The 27452-nt window shown below is 39.6% G+C and overlaps 1 protein-coding gene and 1 long non-coding RNA gene across 5 annotated transcripts in view; one reads left to right on the plus strand and one right to left on the minus strand.

The window, feature by feature from the left end:
* The window catches only part of LOC135208464 (uncharacterized), a 40155-nt gene that overhangs the window by 6885 nt on the left and 5818 nt on the right, over positions 1-27452 (plus strand). The window contains exons 2-4 of one of the 3 annotated variants that reach the window (XR_010313174.1): positions 4596-4745; positions 4969-5140; positions 13410-13907. This is a non-coding gene — a long non-coding RNA (uncharacterized LOC135208464). Of the gene's footprint in view, positions 1-4595; positions 4746-4968; positions 5141-9579; positions 9849-13409; positions 13908-27452 lie in introns of those variants that run through there. The other 2 variants (XR_010313173.1, XR_010313175.1) reach the window with 2 other exon arrangements.
* The window catches only part of LOC135208463 (proteasome assembly chaperone 2-like), a 115285-nt gene continuing 97837 nt past the window's right edge, over positions 10005-27452 (minus strand). For both annotated transcript variants that reach the window (XM_064240669.1, XM_064240668.1), the window contains exon 7: positions 10005-10342. In XM_064240669.1, the coding sequence (XP_064096739.1) occupies positions 10265-10342 (78 nt within the window). In that variant the 3' untranslated portion in view covers positions 10005-10264. The remainder of the gene's footprint in view (positions 10343-27452) is intronic.

Here is a 27452-nt window from a genome sequence, read left to right on the forward strand (position 1 = left end):
TACTTCCCTGTGGTAGTGCTTCCAGTAGCTCATCCTCTTTTTTGCTTTGGCTTCTTCGGTTTCTGGATCAACCTTCCCTTTAGCATTGAAAACCAGCAAATCTCAAAAGAGAAAAGGGTAAAAGTACTCCTTAGTTCTTCCTCCTCATCGTTGAGCTTGTCTTCATCCTCCTCCTCATCCTCAGCTTCTCTTACCCAGTAGGAATTACAAGGATTAGGGTGTCTCAAAGACTTATTAGTCCATGCGAGGAGACATCTTGTTCTCATTTATCTCTAGGAGCAGGTTTTACAATTCATTCACAGTGTTCTAATGGTTTTGTCAAGCTTTCTTTTGAACTTCCTCACTGTTGCTGTTTACAACTTCTGGTGGCAGTTTATTTCATGTATCACATATCTTGTATGTTGCATGTAAAGTAGTTCCCACAATGGGATGTGTTGTATCTCTTCAGTTCTAGTTTCCATCCGTTATTTCTTGTCTGGTTTTTGTTTAATGTGAAGAATTACCTGTCTACTTTTGTTATACCTTTCAGTATACTATCTTGAATATGCCTATTAGTTGTCTTTGCATTCGTCAAGTTTCTAAGTCATACATGTTCAAGCTCTCTAGTCGCCTTTATTAACCTATTTGCATGATGGGTGGAATTAACTTTGTGGCTCTTGTACCCCTTCTAGCCTATTTATGTCCTTTCTTAGTGTAGGTGACCAAAACTGTAGTGCATATTCATTACTTATTTCTGTATTTGAACAGCCTCTTTATTTATCCCACTAGTATCTGTGCCTTCTTTTCAGCTTTTATGCATAGTTTTATGGATTTTAAGTCCTTGGTAATAATGACTCCAAGGTCCTCTTCTTGTTCTATGCTATTTATGTTATTCCCAAGCAGCATGCAGTTGGCATGAAGGTTGTTTGTTCCTATTTGTAACACTTTACATTTATGCAGGTTAATAGGCATTTGCCATCTTTTTGACCATTCTCCTGTTTTCTTTAGATAATTTCTTATACTTTCTACTGTATCTGGGTCTGTTGCACGAGGAAGAAGAAAGGGAATTTCATGGTCTTATGCAAGAAGACCCTATGGACCTTGCTCATGTGCTCCACTTTCTTCAAGGAGAATGGGGGCTCTCTGTCACCAGAACGAGAGCATGAGCTTCTAGCAGGGCAAGTACTCTTGCACCTACTCACTTGGACAAGAGGACTGCTCCCACTTCAATAATGCATGATCCTTTAGGTCACTGCTAAATGAGGTTGTGCATCTTGCTTACTTGCTTTTGTTTGGTTTCACGACTGGGTTCAAATAGTTGCTCAGTGTGAGGTCATCAGACCACACTTGCACTGACTGGGGTAGACTCTCCCCGTCATGTCTCCTTGGGGGTTTGTATTGGAGAGGCAACACTGCCTTCCAACAATTGAGATGGACTCGCACTGAGTGTTCTCATTCAAAGAAGAGACCTCCACTCATTCTTTCCGCCTCACGTGCGCATGGTTTGTTGTAGGCATGTGAGACCACCAGTGTGTGTGTTCACTCTCCTGCACCGTTGACTAGCTCAGTTTACTGAGTAAAGGGGCAGAGCTAGGGGAAACAGAGTCCAAGGCTGAAGGTTTCTTTGACAGTAATTCTACTGGATCTCATGGAACCTCTCCTGTGGGAAGTTCTGTTTATTTTTCATGAGTGAGAGTTAGCCAAGGAGCAGAAGTCTGATGTGTCTTCCTCTTTTGCTGAAGATTCCCCAGGGGATCTGATGGGTCCTGATGATCCCACTTCTCTCCCTTGCCTGCTGAGTTGAAGCAGCTTTTTAGTGGGATTATTGCCTTCATTTGCGAGCATAGGTTGTACTCCTGAAGTGAGACAGCTTGGTCATGGTGTTTTGGGTGAGGTGAATACCATATCAAGCAGATTAACCAACCTCCTCCCCTGGCTACTGATGCCTTAGAGGAGGTTCTATATGTTGGATGTTGGACTTGTCAGTTTGTAGACTGATGAACAACTGGTATGGGTATAGGAAGAACAACTGTACTATACCAAGAAGGATGAAAATGCCAACCTTTATAAGTAGTTTTTTTTTCAGTCTCAAGAATCCATTAAATCATTTTCTCTTGTCATGTGTGATCATGAGACTGCTTTTAGTTTGTGTCTGACCCTGATAACTAAAGGAAGGTAACAATTTGAAATTCCAGCTGTTCTTGCCATACAACATTCAGAGATGAGATTCATAGGTGTTGAGGTGGTTTTGTACCTCTGCCCTTCATAATGGACATATAAGAACAAACCATTCGGTGGAAGATCAGATGAGTATGTTGATGACAAATACCTTCTAGACCTCAGATGGATAAGCGGTTACCAAAGAGAGCAGGAGGCATCAGGTAGCATAGAGCATGGAGTTCTTATATAGTAGTAGTATTTTCTTTTTTTCTATCATAGTCAACCTGTTCGACTGGGTGGTTTTTATAGTGTGGGGATCCGGGTTGAATCCTGCCTCCTTAGGAGTCCATCACTTTTCTCACTATGTGTACTGTTTCTAGTATCACACTCTTCTGCATCAGTCCTTGAGCTACTTCAGCATCTAGTTTTTCCAGGTTCCTTTTGACTTCTATTTTCAGATCTTGATACCTAACACTTTTTTCGCTTTCTTTGATCATACTCTGGTGTCTCATGGTATTGCGACATCAATGAGTGATATACGTACTTCCTACTTGATTTTGTCAATCAACATCAAGTCTGGTCTGTTGGCATGTATCACCCTATCTTTGCCTGATCGTTTTCTATCACTCCTTCAGGTTGGTGTTTGTACCACTTATTACTGAAAGCTAGCTGTAATTTCTTGTACAGGCTCCAGTGGAGGGCTTTTGATACTGAATCATGCCTCATTTTGTACTGATTCTGTGCAGGTGTCGGATATTAGCTTGCTATGTGGTTTATGTTTTCGTTTTTCATATTACACTTCCTGCATATGGGTGAGATGTTATTTCCATCTACTATTGTTCTTTGGACTATCTGGTTCTTATGGAACAAGCCCACAAGGTCCTTTGACCTGATATTCAAGCTACCAATGAATGTGGTGTTCATTAGGAAGAGGTAAGTAGTAACGGAAAACACAGAAAGAAGAGATACCACTTATTAAACACAAAATAATAACTAGATAAAAAAAAAGTTTTAAAATGCAAGAAGAATGGTATTAAGATAGTACTAATGCATTGCATTTTTGCTTGAACTTCTGAAGTTCCAACTGGGCAACATCCTCTGGGAGGCTGTTCCATAATCCAACAGTGTGAGGAATAAAGGACCTCTGGAACTGAGAATTTCAACGGCGAGGCACATTTACTGCATATTAGTGCTGCTGTTCAGCGAATCTGGTTGCTCTTGGCAGATAAAGAGGATCGGGGATCAATTGTGAATGTGAAAGATCTCCGTTGAAATACAACGTATGAAAAAGTGACAAACAAGAGATCATCCTTTGAGGCTCCAAGTCATTACTGCTGCTATTAGGAAACTGAAACCTACCACCACCTCTGACAGAAGCAATGTCCACACTGGAGAACAGCATTCTTGTAAAGGAAATACAAATGACCTAAAACACTTTGCATTAATTTTATCATTATTATAAATACATGAGGCCTTACAAACAATACTTAACTTTTGTGTGGCATTTGCTGAAACTTTCATTAGATGTTCCTCAAAAGTTAGAAGAGTCAAAAATTACTCCTAGAATATTTAAAAGTTTCTGACTCATCGGCAAAGTTCTATTCACATAAAGGTGAGGAAGGGGTGGGAAATCTGTATGAGATTTGCTAATCAATAATGTTTTCATTTTACTTGAGTTCAGCCTCATTCCCCACTGACTACACCATTCCCTGATTCAGTGCATGTCCTGATTAAGGCTGAGGGCAGCTTCATTTCTCCTAAGTGAAGATTTCACTACACCCACAAGTGTTGCATCTTCAGAATACTGAATAATCTTGTTTTTTGGGCCAACAACCATATCACATGTGTACCGTACACTAATAATAACAGTGAACCAAGAACACTGCCCTGTGGGACTCTGGACACAGTAGGTCTTGGTTCACTAAAGGTCCTGTCCACAGCAACATGCTGCTGCCTACCTTTAAAGAAATCTTGATGCAATCCTAAAACATATCCACCCACTCCAAGATTCTAAATTTTTAACAAGTGTCTTGTGATTCACTAAATCAAATGCAGCAATAAAATCTGTTTGTATTAGTGTAACTTGCCCAGTAATTATACAGCTGTAGTTTCTAACCAACGGCACCCTGAATGTTGTTACCAAGTAGACCCGTGCAGTGGGTGGGGCTTTTCACCTGGTACGCTCTGCAACGGAAGTGCTAACGCTATATTTTGAATTTAGTGTTTGCAGCCCAAGATTAAGCTATAGTTAGTAATTACTTGGTAGTAAGAATATATAAAACTTAATTTTATTATAAGAATATCATGTTGTGAGTTGGTTTTAAATTAGCCTCAAGAATTTTCTTAGTATTACTGCATGAAAAACAGTCTTATGATATGTAAATGGATTTACATCATGAACTTAGCTATTATAATTGCTGCAACTTCATGGTTTGACTGCCTATTAAAATTTTCAGATTGGTCTTGTCCATCACCCAGCCTTATATCCTCTTGTAGGTGGTGATCCATATAATGAATCATCCAAAGAAGCCACAACAAGTGCTGATCTTCACCTTGTAGAACAAAAGAATCTTGTTGTGATGCAGATTAGATTGCCTCTTATCAAGGTGTGAGCTGCCATAAACAGTATACTGTATAGTAGCATTTAAATTCATGTTTGTTACTTTGGTGGATGTAATATTTTGTCTTTTACTCGTGATTAGATAGAATATGTAATAAATACAACTAATACCAATATTGCAGAGGGATATGTGTGATTTTCTTATCTGTGAAAAGTAATTTTGCCTTTTTTAGTCTGATATACCATATTTTAAAGCACTTGTTTTTCAGAAAGAAAAAAAAAATTCAAAACAGAAATCATGACATGGTGCAAAGAAGTTGGTATCAGATGTATTGTAATGTTAGCTTCTTGCAGTGCATATGAATGGAGGAATTACAATCAGTTAACTGGATCCCAGCTTTGGTATTTGACTACTACACCAGCGGATAGTGAAGTATTAAGGTAATGACATTTTTATATTTATGTCAAAAAGACCTAAGTGCATTCTTACACAAGCAAAGTAATTTAAGTACTAAAATATTGCACCAAAGGAGGATGAAGCATTAAGGTAACTGCTTCATGCAACCATGCATTGTATAAAATTTCCATTTTACTTGTGATTCACTGCCTAGAGATAAACATCAGTAATATGTGTGCTTTACTTTTTTCACAAAAAGTGAGTGGACAAGATATAAGTTCAATGTGGAAGAATGACTCATTCAAGGAATATCAAACAACTTCCTGTGTGTTACCACTTCAGATCTACCTCAACAGACACTGGATGACCTCAAACAAGAAGTAGTAGTCTATTTTTACATGCTTTTATTTAACGTGACTGTCTGTCTGTCTGTTTGGGTCAAAACTCTTAACTCGATTTTCAACCTGTTCCCTTGATCTGATGTACTTGAAGTTTTGCATGGTTACTCAATTCCGGTGAAAATACATCCTTAATTGATCAGGTTAGCAGTGACCTCTAATGACCCTACAGTACTCTCAGGATTTGTATGAAACTCTTTCAGATTTTTCACAACTTCTTTGACTCTGTAGAAATGTTAATGCCTCTACAAATTTTTAATACATACCTTCTTTGACTCGGTAGGATAAGTTATAACTGCTGATTTTTCAAACCTTCTTTGGCTCAACAGGATATCAGTTTCATCAGCGACAATCATAAATCAGTTACAATTTCTGTCAAAACTAAAAAGTATAAAAAGAAAAAAAATATTTAAATGACACTTGTTAAAATGCATTCAAAAGTGAAAAACATATTTTTTGAGACACCAGGGTTTTCTCAAAGTAACATAATCAGGTTTATAAAGATAAAAGCATGGGCACCAAACATGGCGGGAAATGCTACAAGAAATTAAAAAAATATATTTCTTGTAGCACTTCTTTCCATGATTAGTGCCCATGGTTTTATTTTTGTAGACATGATTATATAATTGTACGAAAATCCTGGTGTATCAAAAATTTATTTTTTATTTTTTAGTTTTAATATTTTTTTTTTTCATTCATATTGTAGTAGACTGATCTTTAGTATCCTCCATAGTGCTACTTAACCCCTGTTGCAATGTCACCTTTAGAACTTGTATTTCATTGAAGGCTTGGGAGGTTACTGCCAGACTTGCTGAAGGACTTTGAATAGCAATGTTTCCAAGTTTGTAAACAGTTCAGCCTCCTTGGAAAGGAGCTGTCTACCCTTGAATTATGCCAGAGCAAGTGGACAGTCCCTGCAATTGGAGCAGTTTGTCATGTTGGGGAGGCTGCATATGAAACCCTTGCAGTTTTACATAAGAACTTGCTGGTATTGGAAAGTTCATCAAGACCCGTCACTTCTTTCCAATAACACCAGAGATAAAGAAGGACCTACGTTGGTGGAGGTCTTAAGAACAATTGCCCAGTGAGCCCCGACCTAGACTACTTCTCCAACACATCCGATGTAGGCTGGGGAATTCTCCTCAGGAAAAAAGAAGTCTTGGAAAGGTGGTCCCTAAAGGAGAAAGGGCTCCACATAAACATAAAAGAATTGAAAGCAGTGTACCTGAGGCTACAGCACTTTGCGACAGGGGTCTGCAACAGGACGGTAACAGTCCATACAGACAACACCATGGCATTAGCTTACATAAAGTATCGGGGGAACTGACTCATTTTCTCTCTGAGAGAGTGAGAGACTTTCCATTCTGGGAGAACCAGAACCTGACCAAATTGTTCACGTGGTTCATTCATGGCAAGTGCAATGTTTTGGTGGAGGAGCTGAGTTGTCAAAAATAGATCCTCCCTACGGAATGGAGCCTGGACTGTCGGGTCTGTGCCAGCCTTAGGAGTCTATGGGGGAACCAAACCTAGACTTATTCGCTACATCCAGAAACCACCGTCTGTCTCTGCTCTGTTCCCCTTTTTCAGACCTTCTAGCATGGACAAAGGACGAGATGATTCTAGATTGGTCCAACCTGGACTAGGTGCTGTTTGGTAATCCTATAGGCAGGACAAGAGTTGACCCACCATGATGCGTGGGTGGTACCAGAGGCATCCCACTAGATGTCACAGAATGTGACCCCAAATAATGGAGGCCTGGGGGTTGGGAACAGCTATCAGGGTCAGGTTGTTTAGCTTGAGAGGCCAAATGATACCCAAACACTACATCATCTGCACTTTTCAAAACTGAAACAAAGGATAAAGATGGCGATGCCCCCTATCCCAAAGGGTGAGACAGGGCAACATTAGATACACAATCTCCTGAACCCACTCTCAAAACTTCCCAAGATGAATCAATGGGAGAAAAGGAAGGGGAATGACCATCAATATAAGAAGAGATCTAGCCTGTGAAGAGGCAGAATTCAGAAGAATTTGCTCTGTCAACGAGGCAGAATTACCATCCAAAGATGGCATCTTCGACTTCCTCTTACGCTGCTCATTCTCGGGGAACCTCTTTCATTGCCTAGGAGACCAAGAATTGCATTCTGAACAAGGATTAACTTCACTATATACAATTGTTCTGCACCTACTGCAAGTTGAAAGAGGATCGTTACTCATGGAGGCTACAAAACACAAATACAGATAACAACCTACACCAGGACATTTCCTCAGTCTTGCAGGAGCCAGAACTGGAGCTTTTTTGAGGGTTTTGGGATTTCATGATACCCATAATCTCTCACAAACTGGTACACTAAACAGAAAATGGAAAAAACAAACATTTTGGCAAAGGAAAAAAAATCAAAAATGGGACCAAGCTTTAAGGGAGGAAAAAAGAAAAGAACAAGACATCCTCACTCAAAGGTGGTAGAAAAATAACTAAGGTGTTAAGAGATCAAGCTTGGGTTGGTGGAGTCACCCAACTCGTTTGAGGCAGATGCCAGAAGCCAGAAGCCACCAATTCCTTGCATATACATTTATATTGTTTTTTACTGGTTTCCAGCTGGTGCCAGAAGATTTATCCCAATGTTAAGACCCAGGTTTGTCATGTGTATGAACAATTATATATTTGTCTGATCACTCCTTAAACTCTTCACACACAGTTGACATCTCTACAACAGGTACAACTTGTGTGTTTATCTAATACTATAGAATACAGTGCCTATCTAATTCTATAAAATACAACCTGTCAATGCATAACACATTCCTGAATAACCTGATGTTTTGTTCCTGTTGTTAGTTGAAGATATCTTGTGCAAACAAAGTCACAAGAATGGAAAAAAGCAGCCAATATCAACTTTAGTCGGTTCCATGTTATCTGTCCACCCATGAGTGAGGATGTGGCACATGCGCATATATGATTGGCTGAAAATCAACATTTCTGATATCACTGGTTTATTGTTATAAGTATTAAAACTTTCTTCTAAAACACTTTTCAATATTTATAAATAGTACAAGAACCCTAACACCATCGTAAATATGTGGGTTTGTATCAATAATACATAAACCTTTATAAGCACAAGAAAGATGAGCTGTATCAAAGAGTAAACAGTCTATTCATATCAAACACAAAAGAAAGATGGGCTTTCAATATTATGCTTATCTCTGGTTAGTCTAAGCTACACAATGATTTATACCCACTAACTGTTCAGATCACTGGATTTCTTTATTATTGTACAAATTTATTGCATGAATATATATTTCATAACTATACTAAAATTACATCCTCATACATAAGTGGAAAAATAACCTTTAATGATGTTGACTGTTAGAACACGAAGCATTGGTAAGCAAAAGATAGGCTTATACTACTATTAATCTGGCGGATATTGGATTTTATTGGCCTTCATTTAAACACACTTTTATTTCATTTCGGTCAGAATTACTTTCTTATCGTAAATTTTATTTATTCAAGTATGTAGTATTGTTCCAGTGATTCTAAAAAAAATTAAGTCTAGGCTATCCTTTTACGCTGTATATATGTCATCAACACACAAAGGCAAAGGGAAACTCAATGTCAAACTTTTGCTCAATAAGTTTTTTGGCAACATAGTATTCCTAAAATTACCCAATCACTGAGGTATTATAATGATTTTTAAGGTCAAGAAAACCACAGTACCATTGCTGTATTAACTGAAATTTCCTGCCTTCCAGCCAATGTTACAGTAGCTCCTCTTTTCACATATCCCAGACAGCCTCGTAGACAATAATATATCCTGCTATTTTGAATATTAGCCTACTCATGTAAGTTACAATAAGAAATTCTTAAAATACTTTTTATTTGCACTCTCATGGCCAAATTTCTTTGTGCAATGAGACAATACATGATCATTGAAAGTCCACTGTTCATTTGTCCTTGAAAATGCATAGACTAATTGATAAAAGTTTGTCATTTGTGTGCTTGTATTGTTATATATTACAATATAAATCGGCATGTTTATTATCATATAGATGAATAACTGAACAAATAGTTTGCATCTTTATTACAGTACGACTACAATTTTGGGAAGATTGGTGGGTGGAGAGATGGAATGAAATAAGCTACTTATAGTGAATCATGGACTATCGTGCCCTACAGCAAAAATCATTTTTGACAAGAACTAAAACATTTGAAACACACCTGGGGTAGAGAACAGTTAACTAGACAATCACCTGGCTCCGCCAAGTGATCCTCTTTTATTCTGAATGCTGGCCACACTTGCTATTGCAAAGATACTTCTATCTTCAACAGTAGGTAATATTCATCTTGTATACTAATGCCATTTCACCATGAACGACAAATACGGAGATTCAGTTTAAAACAACCAAATTGTTGCTTTTTCCTATCATGATACCTGACTGGTAGAAAGGACTGCATCTGTACTGAGGTATTTTTAAGGCAGTCAATGAAGAAGGTAGTCATTGAAGACTAAAGTGGTTTGGTATGCTTTTATTTTTCATATAACATGCCTGTAAAAGGATACCAAAAATAACAGAATTTTGAATGAGATCTTCAGTTATTTAATCACAAAAAATACCAGTCATCAAGCCATAAAAAATATCTGAGTTTTTCTTGGATTTAATAAATACTAATTGCTTCACTGAAAAAAACCCAGCTTTTACACTTCAATTTAAACATGTTCATATATTATTAATTACCCCATCAATAAAACTCCTTGATTTGGATAATCTGCCCTAATATATATTTGAGGGTGCAGGTCCACCAAACATGTTTCTCCATGAAAATGGCAACTTCCACTGCATATTACTTTCCTGAAAAGAAATGCATATCAGTATATTAGTTAATCAACATAATCCACATGATAAAAATTAAATTTAAACCATGACTAACATAAAGTGACAGACAAACTATATCCCATTCACTAGGAAACCATCACAAATTTTACACATTCAATACATACTGAAAATACCTTATCTGTTGTATCAATGTTGTCACTTGTGTAGTGCACTGTAGAAAGTACTCATGGTCCTTAGCAGTCTCTCTTCTGCCCCAAATATATTACTTACTGCCTTTTACTTTTCATCTGTTCCCTTTGGTCTTTTCTATTTCAGTACCCATATGAAATGTGACTAAAAAATCTATGTTAACCCTTAAACGCCGAAGCGGTAAAAAAAAAATGTCTCCCGTGTGCCGGAGGGGTTTCAGATTGAGCGCGAAAGCGGAAAAAATATTTTTTTCAAAAAATCACAGCGCGCTTAGTTTTGAAGATTAAGAGTTCATTTTTGGCTCCTTTTTTTGTCATTGCCTGAAGTTTAGTATGCAACCATCAGAAATGAAAAAAAAAAAAAATTATCATTATCATATATAAATAATGCGATATATGATAGCGCAAAAACGAAATTTCATATATAATTGTATTCAAATCGCGCTGTGCGCAAAACGGTTAAAGGTAACAAGTTAATTTTTTTTCGTTGTAATGTACACTAAATTGCAATCATTTTGGTATATAAAACATTGTAAAACGATAAAAGCAACACAGAGAAAATATTATCACAAAATAATGCATGAATTCGTAACGCGCAGACGTAAACAAATATTTTTTTCAAAAATTCACCATAAATCTAAATATTGTCCTAGAGACTTCCAATATCTTTCAGAATTAAGACAAATGATTGAATATTACTATACTATAAGAATATTAGCTTACAAATGCAGTTTTCGACCATATCTGACGAGTTAAATTTGACCGAATGTCAATTTTTTTTATATATATATATGCAATTATTTCGGAAATAAGAAAAGTTACAACTTTCAAATATTTTTCGTTTTATTCTACATGAAATTGCGCACATTTTCATATATAAACAAAACTCTATGAAATGCCTAATATGAAACGGAGCAAATATTCCGAGAATGGGACGTACACATTTCGGTGATTTGTTGGCGGAGAATCCGCGCGCGGAGGGAAAAGAAACCAAAGTTTTTTTTTTTTAAATACACCATAAATTTAAATATTGTGCTAGAGACTTCGAATTTGTTTCAAGATGAAGATAAATGACTGAATATTAACTAAGAATGTAAGGGGAAGGTTTAGCTTACAATTGCGTTTTTTTCGACCATTTCGGTAGAGTCAAAGTTGACCGAACGTGGTTTTTTTTCTATTTATCGTCATTTATATGCAAATATTTCAAAAATGAGAAAAGCTACAACCTTCAATTATTTGTTGTTGTATTCTACATGAAATTGTGCACATTTTCATATATAAAACTTTATGTAACGGCTAATTTAAATGGTGCAAACATTCCACAATCGTACGTATGATTTTTTTCGGAAGAGTTACCGCGCGGAGACGTAAAGAAAATGTTATTTTTTCATAAATTCACCATAAATCGAAATATTGTGCTAGAGACTTCCAATTTGTTGCAAAATGAAGGTAAATGCTTGAATATTACTAGAATATAAGCGTTTTAGCTTACAATTGCGTTTTTCGACCATTTCGGTAGAGTCAAAGTTGACAGAAGGTTGAAAATTTGTCACTTATCATTATTTATATGAAAATATTTCAAAATTGATAAAAGCTACAACCATGGGTTGTTTTTAGTTGTATTGTGCATGAAATTGCGCACATTTTCATATATAAAACTTTATGTAACGGCTAATTTAAAATGGTGCAAACATTACCACAATCGCATGTATGATTTTTTTCGGAAAAGTTACCGCGCGGACGTAAGGAAAAAGTTTTTTCATAAATTCACCATAAATCGAAATATTGTGCTAGAGACTTCCAATTAGTTGCAAAATTAAGGTAAATGATTGAATATTACTAAAATATAAGATTTTTAGCTTACAATTGCGTTTTTCGACCATTTCGGTAGAGTCAAAGTTGACCGAAAGTTGAAATTTTGGCACTTATCGTTATTTATATGAAAATATCTCAAAACTGATAAAAGCTACAATCATGAGTATTTTTTTGTTGTGTTTTACATAAAAATGCGCACATTTTCATATATAAAACTTTATGTAACGGCTAATTTAAAATGGTAAAAAAATTATGTCAAAGTGACAAATAATTTAATTCGAGAGATGTGTCACAGAATACTTTTTAGTGCGGCAAGAAAGAAATTCGCGCTTGCGCGCCTGCATAACGATTGTAAACAAAACAACACCTTGATCCGTGAACTCCCAGCATCCCCCAAGGCGCGTGATTCAAGAGTTTTCGGCTGGTAGGCCTAAAAGTATTTTTCCACGAATTTTTAAAAAAACTTTTGTATGTCGACGTAAAATACGTCCAGTCGGCACCCGAGAGACAAAAAATCTCGACGTAAAATACGTCCAGTCGGCGTTTAAGGGTTAATAAATTTATAATGAATAAATAATTACTAAAAAAAACAAATAACCATCTCAGTTTTGGTAAGGCAGATAAGCCAACTCCAGTGAAGAAATTAATTACATACAGTAAAAGTATGCCAGTCCAGCATCAATCGGCCTGACTAGGTGCTGGACCATCAGAAATGCTTTCACCAGGTTAGCTAGGGTACTATTTACAAAATCATCTCTACATGACCTATTTTATTCTTTTCATTTTTTATACTTTACCATAGTATTGTCCTAGAAAAGTCAAATATTTCAACCCTCTTAATTCATTTTATTAACTAAATTATCTAGGCTTAGTTACTAAACATCAGTTCACATAATGTTTAGTCTGTTAGCAGTTGCATTATACTGATATGGCTCAACTGTTACTTGTGTAAACACTGACTGGACCATTTCTCAATGTGGTCAGTTTTTTCTTAGTATCTTAGCATTTTGTACTAAACCTGTTACAAAAATATTATTGAGAGTATCGTAATAAATAATAAAAATAATAAATTCCCCCAGTTACAGGGACAGGTAAGCAGGAATACCTTTCTCCTCACAATCCTTCCTCCTCTAAACTATCAGGATTATGAGAATGAAAATATGTAGGGTGAAGGCCAACACACTTCCTCCCACCATCTTGTGATAAGAACAGCAGCCCATTATGCTATGTGGTTATTACTTTGTGGTAAGATACTCCTTAATACACATATACTTGTAACTGTTTCTAGCATTAAAATATATAGTAATTATTCCTATAGAATGATACCTCAGTCATTTGGCCTAAGTGCTAAAGCCTCAATGCTTATCAAGGTTTCTCTGAACATTTGTGAATCTTTACACCTTTTGTATTTTTTCTTTATTAAAAAAAATTATTTTTATGTTGGGACCTTTTTAGTAATTTTTCTTAACTAAATCTTTCAAATAAGTTTACAGTAATATGTTTATACTTTAATGGTTTGTTGATGACCAAAACATTTCAGTAATCAGAATGTTTTATATTTTACAAAAACAATTATCATGCCCTGTGTCTTTCACTGTCTGTCTTGCTAGTTTTGTTCTGTTCAATACTTTTGAGCTTTAAGGTCATCCCTAGCATATCTATGTAGGTCTTTTGCAGCCTATCTCCTCATCTACTCAATATCTAACTAAGATCAGGTTTACAAACAAGTGATTAGATTAAGTTAGCAAATTTTGAGATTCCTATGAAGCAGAACTAAAAAAATAGGTATGCTTATGAAGGCTCTTGTGAAATGTTTAGTAGAAGATGAAACGCTTGAATAATCTGTTAAACCTTTGCGAGCCTTAAGAGAATGCAACTGAAAAAGTACCAATAGACGACAATTGCAAAAGTAAAAAGTCTAGCACGAAAGAGAAAGGAAAGGAAAAAAGAAAAGTGTGAATTATTGTTACACACAATAGAAGAGATGAAAATAGTATCATGCACAGTATGAAATTTACAAAGACAAAGTCATTCCACTGTTAGATAATCAGACGTAGCTTAATTTCCTGTACAATTTGAGACACTGTATCATAGTTTATACTGGCCAAGGGATATAAGGGCTGCATTAATTAAGCATAACCTAGACGGGAATATGCATATAAATCCTCTACAGAGACATTTGATATGAACTACAAGAGGCAAGTTTGTCAGGAGAATTTAGGATTCTCTTCATTCAAAATCTTGTTTGATAAGACTGTAAGAGAACCTCTCAAATTATTGCAAGAGGCCACTTTTATGTTTTACACAATTTCAAAGGACATGTTAAGTACCCCATTAATTATCTAGAGAATTTTAAGTAAGTCTCGGTACAACAAAGTAATTATAGCTTTTAACTTTAACCAAGATTATACAGTATTTCTATTTGTTCATACACACACACCATCACGTTTTATAAGTATTTCCTCGGTATGAACTGCAGCATTTGCTGAATTCTATAACTAGGTTGTAATAGGGGGTGTGGGGAATACACCTCGGTCACCTTACATCACCATTTACTTTCTTCCTGGCTACTGTGAAGTGTGGACATGCTGTGCTTGAACTCTTCCTGCTGTTGAATGCATTTGTAAGATCTTATTTTACAAATTATTTTGGATTAGTTTGCTATGTGTTTTGTTTTTATTCTTAGATGGAGAGAATACATTAATGCCGCCATTGTAAGGAGTGTGTGTTGAGTGTCCTTATGGGTGTTTACTGTCCCCCATAACACTAGACCCTAACAGGGGTAGTTATGTACTTGTGCTTCCCCGCAACGAATGTATTGACGGGACTTCATAGTAGGAAAAGTTTGGTAAGAGGAGAAAGAATGACCGAAAGCATTCATTAGCTTCATTGAAAGGGAATGGTCTCTGAGGACACCCCAAGTCATTCTGGTTAGTTTTATCTCTCTTCCATTCCTCCTACTCTGTCCCATAGTAGTTCTACCTTTCCTCAAGGGGGTAGTACTTGAGCTGTGCCTGAGGCTAGCTATGCTTTCTCTTCAAAGGATGACGTAACTGTTGGTGGTGATGTACATCAACTGTTGTCTTACCCTCACCCTTATCAATCTCAATATTCCAGGCACAATTGTGTAACAAAACAATGCATCAGCTCCCTTAATTTTTTGGACAAAAGGCAAATGGCAGTATTTAGTAGTGGTATCCAAGAACTATTGTTTCAGGCAAATGGCAGTATCTAGTAGTAGTATCCAAGAACTATTGGCCAGGCACATGATGTGCCATGATGACTGAGTCTCTCAATAACTCTGTTACACGTTGCTCTAGACCAAGAGCCCATGCTAGCACAATGCTGGCTCAATCTGAAACAAACTAGTCACCTGCTAATGGATATTACGCAGACAATCAGTATCATGCAGCTGAATTCAATAACATTCCTTTTAAAGGAAATTAAAATTATTCTTGTTCTGTCACATGTTTTTTCTTTGAGAACTGTGGTATTTGTCTTTTACTTGTGACTCGGCTTGCACCTCTTTTCTTTTTTTTCGGTCTGAAGATGGTTTTTATTTTAGTTCTCAAAATTTGTAGGCCTATAGTTTTTGTGTATACTCCGTTCAAAAAAAAAAAAAAACTATTTACAGTATTACATTTTGTTTATTTGCAGTAAGTAAACAAAATATAGAAAATGTTGAATATTACCCTATAAATGTTTGCCTAGGTCTATTGATCCTTTACTTTATCTGTGAAAAGCAGGGTATCCTATAACATGCAGCATGATTTTCATTGAAAAAAGTATATTTGCACTATCAGATGTTCATAATCAGTATGTAATGTATTTTTTTTTTACAGTATTATGCAAATATATAATTAATCATTACAGTGATGACTGGCCTCCTAAAATCATCCATTTGGCTTAATTCTGAGCCTGTATGCTTCAGGACTGAATTATTTACTCCTATAGAGAAAATTGTTCAGTAATAGCTGGTAGATAATACTGATAGTAAGTAAGAAGTCAAATTAAAACATAACATTAAAAAATTTCATATAGTAACTTTAAAATAAGCTTTCAAATATAATTAAAAAAATCAGAGAAATTCACTAACAAAACTTAAAAAAATGTTTTTGAATATAATAAGAGAACACCATTAAAGAGAAACATCAGTAAACTATGTTTGTCCCATACATTCAATAAAAGTTTTTTTTTCTAGCCAGTTTCACTTTATGAATGTTATTTACAACCTAATACGTAGTGTAACCCCCAAAAACACTGATACTATCACTGTCCATATATGTCGTTACCAGTCGCCACTCATTGTAGGCCTGTGCGACTCTCACTAAACTATTTATTTGTAAAAACAACAAATCCCTTTAGCAGTATCTGATACATCTGAACTCTCCTTCATATTAGTAATAAACATTTTATATTTCAATTTTGTTTTTGATATAAATCTTACATATGCCAATATTCATTTTAATAAGTTTGTGCACTGGTCTACTCAACATTTGGTTTTGCAGGCGTGCCAACCTCATACACCGTGCATGTCACCCTCCTCAATTAAGTGAACTGTATTTACTTTAAAGGAAATTATAAATGTAGTTTATTATTTTTGATAAATGTTTCCTTTAAGGATATTATAAATGTAGTAGTATAGTATTTTTGATAATTATCTTATTTGCTAACTTGGGTCTGTATATACCGAGATGCATGTCACCACCCTCAATGAAGTGAACTGTGTTTACTTTAAGGAAATTATGAATGTAGTACAGTATTTTTGATAAATGTTTTCTTTAAGGATATTATAAATATAGGATAGTATTTTTGATAATTATCTTATTTGCTAACTTGGATCTGTATATACCTAGAAAACAAACATATCACTTTTTTACAATGTATATTTACTAGTATTGAAATATCCTTTGGAACCAACAGAACAAGGTCCTTAGCAAAATTTAAGGAAAGTTACATTAATTATGTTAATTACTACACTAGGAATAAAAAAGACAGTGTTTTGCCACCCTAAATCCCTGATTACAGCATAAGGATGACCGTTCCCTTACTGGTAAAGAAGTTGAACTTCACAACTCTAGTGTTCATAAAGATCCCTTTAATAGATATTCAACTTTAATTCCCTACCAAAACTAATTTGCTGAAACAATTAATTAGGCGTTTCAAATAAAAATTTCGGGAAGTCTAAAGTTTACACTGTAGGGCCTATTCTAGTCCCTCCAGGCATCCGCCGTCTAAAGCAAAAAAAATTAAGTTTTCATTATAAAACTAATACGTATTGTAATACTTACCTGAACACCTGAATTAGCCCTGGTCACTGACCAGTCCGAACTATATCCCCACAGAATTGCCCTCAATTGGGTAATTTTTTTAACTGCCAGCGCTACCAGCACTGCAGGTAAACCCCCTTCTACCGAGTTATCTGTACCACCATTGGCAACGCTGTTGCCAGGACCGGCCGGCAGAGCGCTCTCCCTTCAATTGCACTAATCACTAATCTTGAAGAGGGGAGGAGGGTAGGAGTCATTCAGGTGTTCAGGTAAGTATTACAATATTAGTTTTACAATGAAAACTTCATATTGCAATACATCACCTGAACACCTGAATTAGCCCGATTAACAATATTTAGAAGGTGGGGGGTTCAATCACAATCAGCCCGACCACTTACGCAATCATGCGCAGGTAACTCAGTTTCACCTACAATGCATTGTAACCCACCCATATATCAGTTCCTTGGATGAGATTGCCGGCGGAGAAAGTACCTTGTGTCAGTTTCGTCTGTCAGGTCTCTGTCTAGATGACCTCCCATGTGGTATTCATTACATTACCTTGCATGTGTGGAGGGAAAAAGGGGCCTCCCATGTGGCTGCTAGGCCTCTCATGTATAGAGGAGGAGCTGCCCGAGCAGTTCCTTCGGGTTCTTTGTTGATCACTGCTGGTGAAGAAGCATGTCGGGTACGTCGTCATCGTCGTCGCCGTTCATCCCTGTTATCTGCCTACCTATTTTTCTCTTTATAATGTGTGCCGTTAATGGGGGAAAAAAAAAAAAAAAAAAAAAAAAAAACTTGCTAATCTACAGACCTAAGGCAATAGTCGCCCCCCCCCCTCCCCCTCTGTTCACTAATACTCGATGTGCGAACTTACCGAACTACCGCATTAGCGGCTACGAAAGGTCCCAGCGAGTAACCCTCCATCGAAGCGAACTGAATGTCCTTAAGATAGAAAGACGTGAAGACAGAAGCTGATCTCCAAGTTGCTGCTTCCAAAATCGATGATACTGAATAGTTCCTTAGGAAAGCTGAAGAGGTAGCTAATGGAATGTGCTCTTGAGCGAGAATCGCTGCTGCCGGGATCACCAGGAGCATTACCTGAAGCCTGAGTAATAACTTCCCATAGGAAAAAACTGACCGCATTCTTTGAAATGGCTCTAGAGGGATTCCTTGGTGACACAAATAACGTCCGCGGATGAGGCAAGAGCTTTTCTTTGCGTGCTAAATATGTCTTTAGTGCACGGACCGGACAAATGCGCATTTCTAGTTCGTTGTTCCCAACAAAATCCTCCAGAGGAAACTTTAAATGCTCTCGGCAGGGGACTGTTTTCTGGTTCCGATTTGGCGACAAATTCCGGTACGTACGAGAGATAGATATCCCTACCGGAAAACGATACTGTCCTAGATACTGCTTGTATCTCTCCCACTCTCTTCGCTGTAGCAAGTGAAACCAAGAACAAGACTTTCTTGGTCAGTTCCCTCAGGGACAACTCTTCTAAGGGCTCGTAACTAGAAGACCTCAGCATATTTAAAACTGCCACTAAATCCCACGAAGGGGCCTGAAGCGGTACCAAAGGGTGTTCAATTTTGAACGACCTTAGGAGATTGTGCAATACCCTGCTGTTAGACAACTCCGGGAGATGAAACCGGAACGTACTACTCAGCATAGACCTATATCCCGTTATAGTCGAGTATGACAACTTGTGTTTCCTGAGAAACAGGAGGAAATCCGCAACCTTAGCGATGGTAGGACGAGAAATACTATGTCCTTCCTTCCTACACCAGCTCCTGTACATTGCCCACCTAACTTGATAGCATTTTCTAGTAGACTTTCTTAGACATAGTGAAAGCTGGCGAGCCACTTCCTTAGAGCCCCGTACTGCACGCCGCTTGCTGGATAGTCTCCACGCAGCTAGGTTGAGCACGCGCAGGTTCTGATGGTAATAATGAAAATGGGGTTGTCTGAGCAGATCTCTCCTTTTCGGGAGGATCACAGGAGGTTCCTCTAACATTTCTAGGAGATCCGGGAACCACGGTCTTTGGGGCCAAAACGGAGCTATGAGAATCATTCGAGTCCCCGTACTGCTTCTTAGTTTCCCTAATACCTGATGTGTTAATCCGAAGGGGGGAAACACGTACACCGGTATGTTGTCCCACAAGTGGAGCATCGCATCTGTCCCGCACGACATGGGATCCGCTACTGGAGAGAAATAGGTTGGAAGTCGAAAATTCAGTCTTGTGGCGAAAAGGTCTACTGTTGCCGGCCATCTCTTTAGCAAGAGCTGGACTTCCTCTTGTACTAACGTCCACTCGCCCCCTAGTACTTCTCTTGACCGACTCAGTGCATCCGCCAACACGTTTAGTTTCCCCGCTATGAACTGCGGAAGGAGAGAAAACTCGTGTGATTCGCACCACCGAAGTATCCTCTGTGCAATCATATTGAGCTTTGCCGACCTTGTTCCCCCTTGTTTCCTCAGGTAAGCCAACGCCGTCATGTTGTCCGAGAAAAGCGCTACCGCTCTTCCCCCGACCAACTCTGAAAACCGTTTTAATGCTTTCGCTACTGCTCTCAACTCGCGATAATTTATCGATTCCTCCCGATCCGAATCCCTCCAAAGGCCCTTGGCCTAAGTTTCCTCTAAGGTTGCGCCCTAACCTTGCTCCGAGGCATCTGTATATAGATGAACGTCCGGAATCGGGAGGGCCAGACTTACGCCAACGGTCAGGTGAGATTCGTCTGACCACCACCGAAGATCCTCTAGGCCGAATCGTCCTAGATTACCACTGCGCTCTCTTCCCGAAAGTCCCAGAGATTCCCGAGACATTCCTGCAGAGAGCGCATCCGGAGACGAGATCCCGGAACAATAAGGGGGAGAGAGGACATTCTCCCCATCAAACTTCTCCATTCGCTCACTGGTTGAGCCCTCTGTGACTATGAAAGCTTTCTATCGACTTGAGGATACGAAAGCACTCGCTCTTGTTCAGAAAAGCCCTCAACCGACAAGTTTGAATCGTCATACCTAGATATGACTTTACCTGTGATGGTGAAAGGGAACTCTTCTTTAAGTTGTTTCTTATTCCTAACCTTTGACATAGTTGTAACAGAAACTCCTTTGCTCTTAAAGCTTCCTCTCTCGACGAAGCCTGAATGAGCCAATCATCGAGATACCTCCTCATTCTGAATCCCCGACGATGCATTATCACCGATATCGGAGACATTACCCTTGTAAACACCTGAGGTGCAGTGGTCAGCCCGAAGCAGAGGACTTTGAACTGGAAAGTTCCGTATGGACCCGAGAATCAAAGGAACTTCCGAGATTCCTGCTGTACAGGAATCTGAAAATAGGCGTCCTTGAGGTCCACCGAAATCATCCAGTCGTCTCTCCGAACCGATCTCAGCACAGATTGGGAAGTTTCCATGTGGAATTTCATAGAGACCACCAGTTGATTGAAACCCGACAAGTCTATAATCGCTTTCCATGAACCTCCAGCTTTTGCGGTCACGAAAATCCGGCTGTAAAACCCCAGCGAAGGGGAAGCAGGTTCTATCGCTCCCTTCTCTAAAAGTGACCGAATCTCCGCTGCCAAGGCCATACCCTTGATGGAATGTGGGGAATAACTGGCCAGGTGAATAGGAACATCGGATAGGGGAGGTACAGAATGGAATGGAATCCTGTATCCGTTCCTCAGAACCTCCACAACCCAACACTCTGCGCCCCACTTCTCCTAGATGTCCGCTAAGTGGTTCAGACATCCTCCTACTGGTGTCGACGAGGGCAACATCTACTTGCGAAAACCCCTCTTCGCTGCTGAAGGCTTCGAAGTTACCTTTGGGAAAGCCTTGGCGGAGAACCGCACCTTCTTAGGGGACCTAACAGGTGACCGAGAACCGGTACGCTTACCAGGTGACGGTATACGCTTACCCTAAGGGGGTCTGACACCTTGTGCCGCAACCCGAATCATCGCTTTTTGTGACTCTACCGCTGATGTTTTAGACGAAATTTACCATTGCCGCAACTTCGTCCTCTTTGAAGAGTCTGTCGCGGAGTGCAAGGGAGCTCTTATGGATATCTGGGAAATGGGGGGGGGGGGGGGGGGGGGGGGGGGGGGGGGGGGGGGGGGGGGGGGGGGGGGGGGGGGGGGGGGGGGGGGGGGGGGGGGGGGGGGGGGGGGGGGGGGGGGGGGGGGGGGGGGGGGGGGGGGGGGGGGGGGGGGGGGGGGGGGGGGGGGGGGGGGGGGGGGGGGGGGGGGGGGGAGAGAGAGAGAGAGAGAGAGATGGCTCGAGTATAAGTCTCTCCTCTTCTTCCCAATAAAGGTAGTACCGGCCGCTGCGACATTTGCTTGAAGAGCCCATCCCATCAAAACCGATGTGATCAGATTATCGAAAAGGACCGGGTCCGATGGAATGAAACAGTCTCTTTTCAAGAAGCCCATCAAACCTGACAACATCCACATCGAGTGTAAGAGAGCTTTGGACTGGTTCTGAAAGGTGTCCTCCAAAATGGTTGCTTCTCTCAAGGTGATACCAACCTGTCTTGACAACAAGGGAACTCTCGCTAAAAGAGCCTCTACCGATTCATTCAGGGGAACTCTTATACCCGACGAAGGGTTACCCATACACATTCTTCCTGGGTGGAAGTAGAGAAGAATCCTGCCTACCCGAACCCACTATAGAAGTCAACCTAACGTCCGCCTCTCTCATGGACTGCTCCACCAGACCAAACCAAGTCAACTTACAGGACGTGCAAGGTATTGATGGTTTTGTGGAATATAATTCCTCGAACATAGCTATGGGATGTACTGGATCTTCCGCCACTCTCGACTGAGGGAACAAATCATGAATATGTAAATTGTACCATCCTTTTATAGTATTCACTTTCTCCCGCTTGGGGAAAACTCTCTTCCACGATAGGGACTACTTCTTCCAACAATGCATCCCTATCTGGATCCTCAGATCGGAGAGGAGCAGCGGGACAAGAGACAGGACGAACTTCCAACTTACCCGACTGCTAAGAGGGGGAACTCAATAAATTCCTACACCTGGAATCCTGACCAATCAATCCGTGTAGAATTCCCGCACCAACTGTACCCGGTTGTGCCAGAATCCTCTCTCCTAAGAGTCGAAGCAGCTCGTGGAGTTGTTGCACTAACAAACACTGGGTGTTCCGATCCCCGAAGCAAACCTTCCTGAGGTCGACCCCCCTGGTGTGAAAAATCCGCATGAATCGTCTTATCCTGAAGACCTGATGACGAATTCGGTGTGTAAGGAGCCGCCGATCTACCCAAACCTAAGTTCCTAACCGCAGGGGATCCCGCTAACCCGGAAGAACTCACTCCCGGAGTGAAATCGCTTGTACCTGAGCGAACCATACCAGTACCAAAAACCGGAGTAGCCGCAATACCAATACCAATCATGCCATCCAATGTCCTATTTGGACGGGAAACCACCGCAGCGGTCTTAATACCATAAGAATCACCCGCCGTAGGGGTTACATAAGAATTAGAAGAGGGAATCTCCGTTCCCCTAACCTCCACCAAACCAGCACCAATACCATAACCCTTAGAAAAGGAAACCCCCACACCCTGAGAAAGTTTGGGAAAGACATCGAAGGAGAAGAGAAAAAGGGAGAGGACATACCTGGTACGTATACCTACCGGAACCCATGCCGAACTCTGGCAGTACGAGGCCGCGCCTACCAAGCTCGCACTGACAGCTGTGCTAAGAGAGCGGGATACGCCCACCGGGTCTGAAATGCCTAACTGTCCGATTGCCGAACCCTCCGCTTCTGAACGAGGGACCTCAGAACGGGACTCCTCCGAGAACGAACCACCCAAGGGAACCTGTCGACCGATTGTAGACGAAGCTAAGGCATGCCCCAAAAGAGAAGAGTGAGGAGGAACTTGAGAGGTAGAGCTTGTAGATAAGGAGTGGAGAGAAACATTAGGAATACGTAGAAGGAAAAACAGACGTAAAAGGAGATGGGAAGAAGAAGACGAAGAAGAAGCCATTCTTTTGAGTGAAAGAAGGTATATAGATTCCCCTCCCCCTGATAATCCTGCAACATATCACCCAAAAACTCTGGGAAATTCTTACTGACATGATCCCGAATGTTCGAAAAGCCTAAATGAAAGCACTGTCTAACCAGAAGTCTATAATTCTGAGACAAACCTAGAATATAAGCGTTATACTCTGCCAAGTTAAACTGGCTACCACCAGCCCCTGAATCTGTAAAGAGACCCGCTCAGAAGGAAACTTTCGAAGAAGGAGGGATGGCCTCGAAATTTTCAACAGGTCTCGCTTCTGATACTGACTTAACGGATGACTTAATATCCTTCGGAAAACAAAAACACGAGGACGTAAACAGAACTTCTGTCAGATCCAATGCCGATCCTGTAAAGATAGCCGAATCTGAACCCGAAAGGCACTGCTCTAGCAGCTTCTCATCCGTAACCTCTACACTATGATCCCTAACAGTCTTGGTCTCACCTATTGCTAATTCACACTTTTTACTTACGCTTTTAGGGAAAAGGGGGAATTCTGCTGCTGACACTGCCTGCTCCGCGCTAGGAGGGCCGGTGGATCCTACCCTTTGGGCTTGCGGTTCCCCACAACCCCCGCCACCCGTTAGGGCTGGTTCTGGAACAGGCAGGGGAGCTGAAAAAGAGCGGTTAAAATCCACACTCCTATTACTATCCTTATCCTGATTCAATTTTGTCAACAATTCAGTAAAAAGACTGGTCATACTTGATGACAACTTCATCCTCTAATTTCTTGAATAATACAGCTTCTAAACTATCTTCTACTTTCTTAGGTTCTGTCACCCTACGCTCATTCTTCAACTCTTTTCCTATGTTTTAAATAGTTCTCCATCTGGTCCAATGACCAGTCCCTACACTCCTGACATCTCTGTTTGACCCCACACTGTACCTCCCTACAACTAATGCAACGTGAATGTCTGTCATGTTTCAGGGTACTCATCCGCTTCTTGCAGGCAATACAAGACTGATGAGCTGCCCCATCACTGCTGCAAGGTTGTTCTGGAGTTGTAGCAGATGAGGATGACTTCGAAGGTGAGCCGGGGAAGTTTCTTTCCGAGGTGTGTCCAAAATAGAAAAGTCCAATCAACGCTTTAGTCAAATCCAAAATCCAGAAGAGGTCCAAATGAAGTCCAAAATATAATCCAAGGTTCATCAACAAAACAGCAGGTTAATCTGTGGGTCGGGCTAAAGACCAAAATCTTCGCTTGAGCTAGGAAACTTCCTAACGCTCGAGCGAACAAAAAGCAATTGAAGGGAGAGCGCTCTGCCGGCTAGTCCGGGCAACAGCGTTGCCAACGGTGGTACAGGTAACTCAGTAGAAGGGGGTTTACCTGCAGCATTGGTAGTGCTGGCAGTTAAAAAAATTACCCAATTGAGGGTAATTCTGTGGGGATATAGTTCGGGCTGGTCAGTGACCAGGGCTAATTCAGGTGTTCAGGTGATGTACTGCAATACTTGAACTACTACAGAACATTGAGTTTCCCCAGAAAAAACAAATCAAAGATGGATGGCTGAAGCAGCGATTTTCATGTAATTGCAGGAACTATAGTATTTCATTAGTAAAAACAATACCATCTGTAAATGTAAAATGCTTAAGCTTTTGAACCATAGGTAATGGAGAACTTTCCTTATTTTGTACAAAGTTGTACAAAGAATTGTAAGGCGGTCCCCGGGTTACGACTGTTCCGGCTTACGACGTTCCGAGGTTAAGACGCTTTTTCTTAAATATTCAATGGAAAAATCCGTCCTGGGTTACGACGCTTGTTCAGAGGTTACGACGCTGACGCTTCCGACGCTCCGAGTTAACGACGCTTTTAAAAAACGCATACTATGATAAAAATCCTTTATAGTTTAGCACAGTATATTAGTAAAAATAAGTTTCTGGTTAGATTACAACAAAAAATTTTGAGGTTATGATGATTTTCGACACTTTTTATGTCATATTTTTCTATGTTTTTTAGTGACGCCTCATATGCGGAACTAGTTTCCGAGCGAATGAATACATACTAGCTTGCGGTGCGCAAAGTTTACATATAACAGTCCAAAAGCGCAAATAATGAAAAAATCATTGCTTGTTTCCAGTAATAATAACAAAACAAAGTTTCTGGTTTGATTACAACGCAAATTCCAAGTATCCAAAGAGAGACATTATCCAGTAATTTGATCAGAGAGAGAGAGAGAGAGAGAGAGGCGTCTTCCAACGCTCCGAGTTAAGGACAGAGAAGTGTTTCGTTCATTAAACGGCCTCTGACTCATGCCAGTAAATGTTTTGTTGATACTAATAATATAAGCCTATTTAAAGATACGTTTACTTTAATTAGTCTATATGATACGTAAATAGTAATCAACTGTTCTTGTAGCCCTCAAGATTTGGCAAAATCGAAGTATCCAAAGAGAGACATTATCCAGTAACTGGAACTTTGACATACGAATTTAATTTGTTCCGTTACCATCGTCGTATATCAAAAAACAGTTGTATCTCAAAGCCATTTTTTCCCATTAAAAAATAATGTAATATGTATTAATCCGTTCTAGCGGTATGAAACCACACCTAAACACAGCTAAATTACATATAATATACACAATTTATAACACAAAATAAACGAGTAATAACACATAATGATAAAATAACATAGCAATGTGATAAATGATAATAATGTTAATAAAATCAATTAAAAAAAAGAAAGGAATTTTACTTACCACAACGAAAGATAACGTGAGGCCCAGCAGGGGGAGGAGGTAGGGAAGGGTGGCAGGGAACGATTTGTTCTCTTTTTATTTACATATGTACACTAATAACTACTATAATAAACACAAATGAAATAACATTGCTAAACTAATTTTTATTTATTTTTTTAATCAGTTCGTAGTTTAGAAATAATGGTGATGCCTTTGGAAGGTTTTTATAGCTTCCTTCTGCTTGATGATCGTGGATATTGTAGAAGGATTTCGACCATACTCGTTTGCCAAATCAACGATACGAACGCCACGTTCATGCTTTGCTATAATTTCATGTTTTGCTTCCATCGAAATCATTTTCTTGGGTTTTTTCTTATCACCTGCTTTGTCTTTAGCTTTGAGACCCATGGTTAATAATAAAATAGACAAAATAACACGAAAAATAGGCGCAAATACAACGAACTAAACAACGACGTGTTAACATGCAGCACCAACAAACAAACGACGACGCCATTTATCGGTCGCCTATAACAACCAACTCGTCGCAAAAATCGTATCTAAATATTTCGTTGTACAGGGGGTCCTCGAGTTAAGACGTTGATCCGTTCTTACGATGCGTCGTAACAGCGTAAGTCGGAACATTGAAAATACCACATGATTTAATTGTAACGTACCTATCAATAACAACGAGAGAACAATTCCTTACCTTTATTAGTTTGATTGGCTTGCACACTGGAGAGGAAGCTGCGGTAGCTGGAAGAGACTGGGGGAGGTTAGTGAAGAGAAAAAGAACCTCCAGAAGTTGCTGGAGATGCTGAGGCAGATGATTCTTGAGGTGAGGCAGAACATAAACTAGTACTGGAGATGCTGAGGCAGGTGATTCTTGAGTGAGGCAAAGAACATACTACTGGAGATGTTGGGGCAGGTGAGTCTTTAGGTGAGGCAGAACCTACAGAAGGTGCTGGAGATACTGGGGCAGGTGAGTCTGGGTTAGCAGAACATTCAGAAGGTGCTGGAGATTGTGGGGCAGGCGAGTCTGGATTAGCAGAGGCAGCTGAGGTAGAGGGTACAGGATCTCCTGCAGGCCTCTCTACCTTCTTAAAATACTGCTCCAGGTTAGTCTGAACAGAGAGC

Source organism: Macrobrachium nipponense, chromosome 35 (assembly GCF_015104395.2).
Source record: "Macrobrachium nipponense isolate FS-2020 chromosome 35, ASM1510439v2, whole genome shotgun sequence".
Taxonomy (NCBI): domain Eukaryota; kingdom Metazoa; phylum Arthropoda; class Malacostraca; order Decapoda; family Palaemonidae; genus Macrobrachium; species Macrobrachium nipponense.